Source organism: Gracilinanus agilis, chromosome 2, assembly GCF_016433145.1.
Source record: "Gracilinanus agilis isolate LMUSP501 chromosome 2, AgileGrace, whole genome shotgun sequence".
NCBI lineage: Eukaryota > Metazoa > Chordata > Mammalia > Didelphimorphia > Didelphidae > Gracilinanus > Gracilinanus agilis.
In genome coordinates this window covers 19,145,178-19,154,303 of record NC_058131.1, presented here as the reverse complement: position 1 = coordinate 19,154,303, position 9,126 = coordinate 19,145,178, and the positions used below count along the sequence as shown (strand labels likewise).

General features: G+C 58.8%; 1 protein-coding gene across 1 annotated transcript in view; it reads left to right on the top strand.

Moving 5' to 3' along the window:
- The window catches only part of R3HCC1 (R3H domain and coiled-coil containing 1), a 17,238-nt gene extending 9,689 nt beyond the window's left edge, over positions 1-7,549 (top strand). Inside the window, exons 4-9 of the mRNA XM_044659262.1 lie at positions 577-714; positions 1,290-1,947; positions 4,421-4,596; positions 5,545-5,615; positions 5,754-5,849; positions 7,236-7,549. Coding sequence (XP_044515197.1) covers positions 577-714; positions 1,290-1,947; positions 4,421-4,596; positions 5,545-5,615; positions 5,754-5,849; positions 7,236-7,369 — 1,273 coding nt within the window. The 3' untranslated portion in view covers positions 7,370-7,549. The remainder of the gene's footprint in view (positions 1-576; positions 715-1,289; positions 1,948-4,420; positions 4,597-5,544; positions 5,616-5,753; positions 5,850-7,235) is intronic.
- The last annotated feature ends 1,577 nt before the right edge of the window (positions 7,550-9,126 follow it).

Genomic DNA, 9,126 nt, shown 5'->3' with positions numbered 1-9,126 from the left:
GGGGGGGGGATGTTGGCCATCACTGCTCTATGCTCTCAAGGGTGCCCGAATGAAGAGAGGAACGGCTGAACGAATGAATGAATGAATGAAAAAGCATTTATTTGTAAGCGCCCTCTCTGAGCCAGGCACCTTTGCTGCGCACCTGAGATGTTTTTCCGTAGTGAGAGAGCCCCTGCCTGCCTCTGTAATGGAGGAGACGGCAGTCACCGGGCTGGAGTTTGGGGCCGAGGGGGGGAGCCAGCTGTCGGGGTCCTCCTGTGGCTGGTGGCCCCAGAGGGCGAAGGGGGCGGGGGAAGGAGCCACGCCCGTTTGGCAGCAGGACTGGCGATGCCTGTGTCATCCCGGGTCCCTGCGGGGTTGCTGGGAGCGGGGGTGAAGCCTTGGGCTGGGTAGGAGAAAGTGAAGGAGCAGAAGTGGGGTGAAGAAGCCTCCTCCTTCCCCTTCAGCCCTCCCGAGCTCCTCCCGGAGGGCCGGGTGGGTGGTTCGGCTCCTCCCCGCTCCTGGCCGAGGATTTCCCGAGGGGCGGGGCCAGCCTAACCACGTGCTCTCCTGTCCTGTCCTGCCTCCCTCCCACAGGGTGCTTCTCTTCCCACCCCTCTCAAGTCGCCTCCGTTACTTGATCCACCGAACGGCGGAGAATTTCAATCTCCTGAGCAGCTTCTCTGTTGGGGAGGGCTGGAAGAGGAGGACCGTCATCTGTCACCTGGACACCAGGTGTGGAAATGGGGGGAACGCGGCCTCTGCCGCTGCTGGACCCTGGGATCAGCTTCTGAATGGAGGACCCACTAGGGGGCTGGGAGCCAGGGACCCCCGGGCACGGCGCTGCTTTGGCCGCGAGCCCTCCTTGCGGCCAGTTATGCCCCGCGTTAGCTTTGTTGCTCAGGCTCCTGGCCTTGCCTTCCCAAGGCTTGGCATAGCCGGTCTCGCCCCTATTGGGCAGCTCCCTGGGAGGATCTGAAGGCAGAAGACTGGCTTTGATCCCCATTTTGGCCACTTATTCCCTCTGGGACTTTGGGAAATTGCTTCCATGTTTACCTCAGTTTCCTCATCTGTAAAAGGAGGACGATTGGACTATAAGGACTAAAGCCCTTAGCTCTAAAACTCTGTGTGAGGTTCTGTAATCCCAGGTCACGTCACCTTTCCCGACTTCCATTTTCCTACCTGTAAAATGGGCACGTGAATACCTTCCCTCCCCTAGTCCCACGGCTCTCTTCCCCGAATCCTACAGAACGGCCTGTATCGTTGCCCGGCGGCCACGTAGAATCGCTCTTCTCCCTCTTTGCCTCTAGGTTACCGAATCTGGATAACTTCACTCCCTCCTGCCCGGTTCCTGGCCGCCACAACAAGTCCCGGAGGTCCCGGCCCAATTTCCCCCAAGAACCAGCCCCTGCGTCCCGGGGTCCGAGACCCAACCGGAGGCAGCGTGGCCGCAAGCCTGACCAGGCCCTGTATGTGCCCCGGGCTCTCCGCAGGAAGGCCGAGCGAGGCGCGGACCCGGCCCCGACAGGGACAGAACCTGGGGACAGGGACGGGGACCCGGCTGGGGAGATCCCCGAAGAAGCTGAAGACCATGGCAGCGGGGACCCGTACCCCCACGCCAACTCCGCACTCCCCAGCCAGGCAGAGCCTGGGCTGGCAGGAGATGGAGAAGACCAGAGCCAAATGGCCCTCGGCAAGCCTGAGCCGGACTCTGTCGAGTTGGTTCCCTCCGACTCCGGCTCCGGTTCCAGTTCCGGTTCTGGCTCCGGTTCTGGCTCTGGCTCTGGCTCTGGCTCCGGCTCCGAGAGCCAGCCAGAGAAGGGGGAATGCCGGGAGGCAGGGAAGTCGTGCGACTCCAGGCTTCCCCGGGCCTTGGAGGATGGGAGTGAGACGCCCCGGGCAAAGAATCCGGAGGAGGAGGAAGAGAGCGGCTGTTCCGAGGATGAGCCTGCCGAGTTGATACAGGAGGTAACTAATGGACCCTCCGGGGTCTTGGGGGCCCGAGCAGGGCGGAAGCAGGGCTGGGAGGGACCTTAGGTCGGCGGCGTCCCTCCGAGAGCCTCCGCAGTATGGCCACGGCCACTCCCGGCCTCTTGGGGCTGCTCCAGCCCCGTGCGCGGCCCTGTTTCCAGGCTTTGTGGGGTGCCAGGGGGGCGGGCGGGCAGTACCAGGGGCAGAGATTTGGGGGACGTCGGTAGGGTCAGGGAGCCGGGCTGGGGATTTAGCGGGAGACTTTTTTTTTTATCCGTGGATTCGCTCTTTTACTTGGAGCCCGAGAGGCTTGGGGTGGGGGTGGGGGCTTAGGCCAGGGCATCCCTGTACAGTGAAGTGGCAGCTTCCCTCCCTTCTGGGCGCCAGGCTCGGTCCACCGGAGGCCTCGAGTCTTCCCGTATTCCTTGCTTAGACCCAGCTTCGTTTTTCCCTGTGGACGGCCCCTGGGAGGGGCTGCAGAGTGTCTGCAAAGGAAACTCCACTCCCAAGGCGAGCTGCCCGGGTGGTGTCACTTTGGGGGGGATTCCAAGGGGTGAAGGGACTTGTCCAGGGTCTCACACCCGGTTGTGTCAGAGGCAGGGCTTGAACCAGGTTCCTCCTCACTCGGACTCCGGTGCTCATTGGGAACTAGCCCACGCTGTGCCTGCTGGGAATACCGAAAGAAAACCAAAAGGGATCCTTGGCTGGAGGACCTCGGGGAGGGCTCCAGAGACAGAATCATCGTCTAAACGTTCTACATTGCGTGTGTGACAGAGACATCGCTGCACAGCAGAGGGCTGCCCCAGCGTCCAGGCTGGCAAAGGCAGTACCAGAAAGGGGAGAATCGGCCTCAGCAGGTCCAACAGGCAGCGGCAGGAAGAAGGAGGCAGGGGGGACTAGAGGGGCATAAACCAGAAGACACGCAAGAAATAGGGCACTTTACCTTGAAAAAGAGAAATCGATTTTAGTATATTATTATTGTATGTTATTATATTATCCTCCTGTCATAACAATATTAGTCTATGATTATTACACATACAATAACTATTTAAAATTCCAAGAGAGGGAGCAGCAAGCTGGCTCAGTGGATGGAGAGCCAGGCCTGGAGATGGGGGTCCTGGGTTCAAATCGGGCCTCAGACACCTCCTAGCTGTGTGACCCTGGGCAAGTCACTTAACCCCCCTTGCCTAGCCCTTACCATTCTTCTGCCTCGGAACCAATATACAGTATTGATTCCAAGTTGGAAGGTAAGGATTTAAAAAAAAAAAAAAAGAACAAAGGAATGTCTACAAAGGCCAAAGAGCTGATCTGAACCTCTGATTCAAAACCCAGATACAGAAATAATTTAACATATGAAAAATAAGCCTGCACCAGCCCCCCCCCCCCCTTGTGTATAACCATTAGGTAGCAATGGAGAGTCTTGAACTTGGTGTTGGGAACACCTGAGTTCAAATTTGTCCTCAGAAGCTTCCGACCTAGACAGCTCTCAGAAAGTCACCCACCTTCTGCCTGCCTCAGTTTCCTCATCTATAAAATGGGGGGGGGGAGCATGGCCTAGCAGCTCCTAGCTCCCACATTGTGGTCAGGATCCAGTGAGATGCTGAGCCCATGTCTGGCAGGAGATGGAGTTTAGAGAAGTACTGGCAGCTATTTCTAGAGCAGTGAGGAGGCACAGCCAGTCTTGTGCAGGAGAAGTTAGAAGAACAACAATACTAATAATTGTACTGAGCTCTGAGGTTTGCAGAGGGCTTTACAAATATAGGACCTGATCTTCCAACAAATCTGGGAACTCATTCATATCCCCATAATACAGTTAAGGAAAGGGAGGCAGAGGTAGGTTAAGTGACTTGCCCGGGGGGTACAGCTAGGAAGTGTCTGGGACTGAATTTGAACTCAAACTTTCCCGACTCCTCATTTACCACCTATTTTGGTAGGGGAGTGTCTGGGGTGAACAGGAGACTTATATCCCATTTTTTCAGATGGGGCCATTGGAGACCTGAAGGAGCTTAATGATATGCCCAGGCGGGAAAGCTGGAGCAGAACCCAAGCCTCTTTGTCCCCAGCCCAGCTCTCCATTTGCCACCATTTTGTGCCTCTTCCTCTTAACCCACCAAAAAAGCAAAAACAAAAACCACTCCTCCCAGAGCCCTTCAGAACTGTGAGAAACTGCCTGCAGAAGCCCCTGTCGAGATCTTAGTTTTTCACAGATTTTACAGATGAGGAAACTGAGGTCCAGAGACAGGAGTTCCTCACCCACAGTCACGGAGGGGCCGTGTCCGCACGGTCCTAGGCTCTTCTGCCCCTTCCCTCAGCTTGCATCCATGCCATGGCAGGCTCACTCACTCACTCACACAGCCCGGATGTGGCCTCCATCCTCTGACTCCCCCAGCCAGCACACGTCTTTGTGGGGCTCTGGCAGCACCCCCTGCCTTGGGACTCCTCAAAGACCCTCCTTGTGGCCTGTTCCCAGATCATGGACAACCTGGTGGACCGAGAGATCCAGATTGAGAAAATCCACCTGGACAGCTCCTACCTGGAGGACGAGCACACAACGGGGGAGAATGGCTTCGGCCACGTGGTGGAAATCTATGGCTTCGAGCCTTCCTTGAAGACGGAGGACATCATGGAAGTGTTTTCTGAATTTCAGTGAGTGGCCTGAGCCTGGGTGGGGCCTGGGGGAGCTGAGGCAAGCGGGAGGAGATACGGGGTGGGAGAGAAGGAGCCTGTGTAGGGACACCTGGATACCCCGCCTAGCACTGTTTCCTCTCCAATTGGGGTATCCCTCTTGCCTCCTGCCCCTCCTGCCTCAGTTCCCATCATTCCAGAGGGGAAGCCTGGGGCTGTCAGGGTGCTGGTTGTGGCCGTGTCATTGCTTTGTATGGAAGAAGTTCTTGGCAGAGATCTGAGTAAAGAACAGATGTCTAAGTTGTGGTGGAAAAGACATAGAGTATAAGGGGACCTGGGTTCAAATGCTGTCTCTGCCACTGACTGTTGGTATGACTTTGGGTAAGTCACTAGAACTCTGTTTCCTCACCTGTAAAAGGAGGGTTTGGACTTGCTGTTCCATCTTAGACTCATAACCCTAGGAAGTCGATTCATTTCATTCAGCCCCAGTTTCCCCATCTGTAGAATGGGGGGATGGACTAGAGATGTTCTCTGGTTCCTGCTGACTCCAAATCTATAACCTTTTGAGATGGCTTCGCTTCCTCTGGCCTCCGTTTCCCCAGCTGTAGAATGGAGGGGGAGGACAGACTAGAGATGCCCCTTGTTCTGTGGCCCCTGCCAGCTCCAGGGTGAGGCTCCAGTGTTCTTTGAACCTTCTTTCCTCATCTGTGGGGGTGCCTTAGACAAGATGCCCTCTAGCTTGCCTTCCAGCAATAACAACAACAACAACAGTAACAGTCTGTGCTTCCCCAATAGCGTCTCCGTAGCCCCCCTCGTTGGCCCCCTGAGGCTCTAAGAAACTCTGTGGCTTCTTGGGGGGCCTCCCGGGAAAACCCGGGCTGTGTATGGGCCTGGAGGTGGGAAGGGAGTTCCTTGAAGGTTCTGGGAGAGGCAAGGGCTTCACCCGGGATGTGTCTCTTTACCTTGCAGGGAGAAGGGGTTCAAGATCCAGTGGGTGGATGACACTCACGCCCTGGGCGTCTTTCCTTGCCTGGCGTCAGGTAATGAGCCTTGAAGGCTGTGGGGTGTGCTTGGGGCTCCCCAGTTCCCCACCCCGGAGCCCTGGGGAGAGGCCGGAGCTCGGTGCCGTCCAGGGGTTCAGTTTCTCTCTCTCCGTCTCCCTTCCTCTGTCTCTGCAGCCACTGAAGCCCTGACCAGGGATTTCCCAACGCTAAAGATTCGACCCCTCACTCAGGGAACCAAACAGTCCAAGCTCAAAGCCCTCCAGCGTCCAAGTAAGAAGCCAGAGGTCGAGGGCTGGACCGGGGGGTGCAGGGAGGCGGGAATGGCCCTTCCTCCCTGCTTTTCCCCACTTCTGGGTCCTTCAGACAGGGATGCTCTGTGTAGGGAGGACCCTGGACCAAATGGGGGAAATCCTGAGACCAGGGAGACAGCCCCTGCCTTTTAGCAGCTGTGCATTGTGGGATAGTGCCCAGAGAGTCACTAACCCCTCACCTCCCTGCCCAGGTCTGACTGTGAGACCTTAGACGGGTCCCTTCCCCTCCTGGGTCAGCTGGAGCAGCTCTCTAAAAATGATACTTGGCAGAGAGGGCTCTGGCTTGCCTCGTAGGAGGGGTTCCAACCTGGAAGCCTCTCGTGCTCCTGAATCGGGGATCAGGGCCCCCCTAAATGGCAAGGCCCCCAATATCAGTGATGGTACAGAGCTCCAAGGTAGCGCATAAGGAGCGAGTCCTGTGGGGGGACTGCCCAGCACTGTGCTTTATAAGTAATGGGCCAGCTCAGGGATTGAGCTGCGAGGCAGGAGCTATTATCATCCCCATTTTACACATGAGGAAAGTGAAGCAGACAGAATAAGTGCCTAGCCCAGGGTGACCCCGCTAGTAAGTGTCTGAGGCTGCATTGGAACTCGGGTCTTCCTGACGCTGGCTTTGCAGAGTGAGGAGCTTGGCCTCTGAGCCATGTGCTCTTCTTGAGGGGTGCGAAGGGTGGGGGAGACACACAGCCCAGGAAGGGGCAGGGGCCCCAAAGCCTGCCTCCCCTCACCCCCAGCTCCTTGAGGAGTCCCTGCCCAGTTTCTCCTCTCCCATGTGGGTCCTAGTTTCAGCCCTGGATGATAAGATCGGGCAAAGCCAGCCCCCAGGATCCTGGGAGCCCTGAGGGGCTTTGGAGGGTGTCCTGGCGACACCCCAGCGGCCTGGAGGTTGACATGGTCATGGACCCGGCTGTCAGCCCCTGGGCCGGATGGGGGGAGGTGGGAGTGTGGTGGGGAACATCCATGACTTCCTAGCTCCAGGTCTCAGTTTCCTCATCCATGAAATGGGGATAATCCCCTTAGTCCACTTCTCTCAGGCACTTAGGTGCCAGGCACTGGACTGAGGGCTGGGATACAGGAGGCGCCGGATGCTTTAAGGGAAACTGCTTTAGAAATGGGAGTCATCCTGGGATAATGGCTTTAAAATGCGTCTGGGAGAGGAGCTGAGATCAGATGCCCCCATTTTACAGGCAGAGAAATTGAGAGACAGGAGAAGGGCTGGATTCCAGTGCAGGCAGGGAGGGCCCTGACCTGCCGGGATGATCTGGATGATCTCCGGCATCCAGCGGGGGAGGGGGGCGGCTCCCCTTCAGCCTTGGGAAAGCTGGCGCGTCGCTGTTCCTTTCAGAGCTCCTGCGCTTGGCCAAGGAACGACCGCAGACCAACACGGCCGTGGCGCGGAGGCTGGTAGCCCGGGCCCTGGGCCTCCAGAACAAATGCAGAGAGCAGCTGGCAGCGGAGACCTCCGCTGGCCAGCCTTGAGTCACCACGCCGGAGCCCCCTCGGACCCAGGCTCTGGGGGCCGGACCCCCTCACGCCCGGCCCGAGGCCCGGCTCCGGACGACGGCCATTCACGGAAGGGGCGCCAACCGCGGTCCAAGCCTGGTGGCCTTGGGGATATTTTTAGTTTTTGAGAAGAAAATTAAAAGTGGACTGGCTGGAGGGCGTCCCTGTGTGCTTTCTTGACAAATGCGGCCTCCGGGAAGGACACCAGGGGGCGCTGCCCGCCAGGCGGGCCCATTTCCCTGCCCCAGGATCTAAGGTCCCTCCGGAGAGGGACTCTTTGCGCCTGCCACCGGGGCCCTTCCCACCCCAGGCCCTTCCCCTCAGGTCTTCTTTCCGACTCGGACCCAACCACATAGTACCTGGGCGACGGGCTTGGGGGCTGCTTGGGGGCCCCTTGGCGTCCCCAACTGTGGAATGGTCATGGATCCCCGAGGGGAAAAGAAAAGCGAATGGGATCTGGGGAGGCTGGCGCCGCTTTCTGCTCCCCCTCCCCTGAAATACCCAACTCTGAGAAGGGGGGGGGGGTGTTAGCCCCATTTAGAGATGGGGAAACTGAGGCACGGGGGTCAAACGAACTGCCCGAGTGAGTTAGGAAGTGTCTTGAGGCAGGATTTGAACCCAGGTATTCCTGACTCCAAGTCCAGGGCTCCAGCCAGGCCATGATGCCGCCTCCCTCGGGGAGGGACTAGCCCTTAGACCCGTTACTAGGTATCGGATCCAAGACCGAAGGGCGCTGAGGGCTAGGCGATGGGAGTTCAGTGATTTGCCCAGGGTCACAAGTTAGGAAGTGTCCGAGGCCCGATTTGAACCCAGGACCCGCCCCCTGAGCCTCCTAGCTGCCAACCACCCGGTGGCTTAAGAAAGCGTTTCTCTTGGCGCAGCGCCCTCCGGCTCGCTGTTGCCCCCGCGGCCGTGGATCCCCGAGCGCCGAGTCCAGTATTTGGGAGGGAGCCGCCGCGAAGGGCCGGCCACGGAGTGATGCCGTGGGAAGGGGGAAACGGACAGCAGCGTGGACCCGTCCAGACCGAGGTCAGGGCAGGGGCAGGGCTTAGGCCCAGGGGCGGGCGGGTGACGGGGAGGATGGAAGCGCGAAGCGGCTCCACCCCACCCCCAGCCCCTGGGCAGAGCCGGGGACCTCCGCGGGTGACGTCAGACCTTCTCCCTTCCCTGCTTCTCGCATCCCTCCGTGGCAATGAGATTGTTTAATAACCAGCGACACCTGGAGGCGGGCCTCGTTACTGTCTAAGTCGGGCTCTCGGAGGGTGGCGCACTAGAGACGGCGCTCGAGCCGCTCGGTTTTCTCCCGTAGGCAGCGGCATTCTGGGAAGGGAAGCGGAGGGGCGGGGGGCGGGGGCCAAATCTGAAGGGACCCCACGACGGGTCAGGCCTTCGGAAAGGATGGATAGGATCCACCGGAACAGGGCGCGGCCGCTTCGGGGCTCTCCCCACGCGAGCGTCGCTCAGAAGCCCCTGCGCGGGGATCTCGGAGTCCCCGGACTCCGAGGCTGGCTTTGCCCCCTTCCTTGGTCTTGGAAGTGTGTTACAACCGGCCCAAGCCTTGGAAATAGAGACTCCGGGTGGCGGGATCTCTTCGGAGCGCTGCGCTTCTGGGTTCGGGAAAGGGCCAGACACACGAATGAGGACCGCAGGATCTCCCACTGGGGGCTGCTCCCCGTTTGGAAGATGAGGAAACTGAGGCACTCCCCAGCAAACTCGAGCTCCTCGGGGGCAGG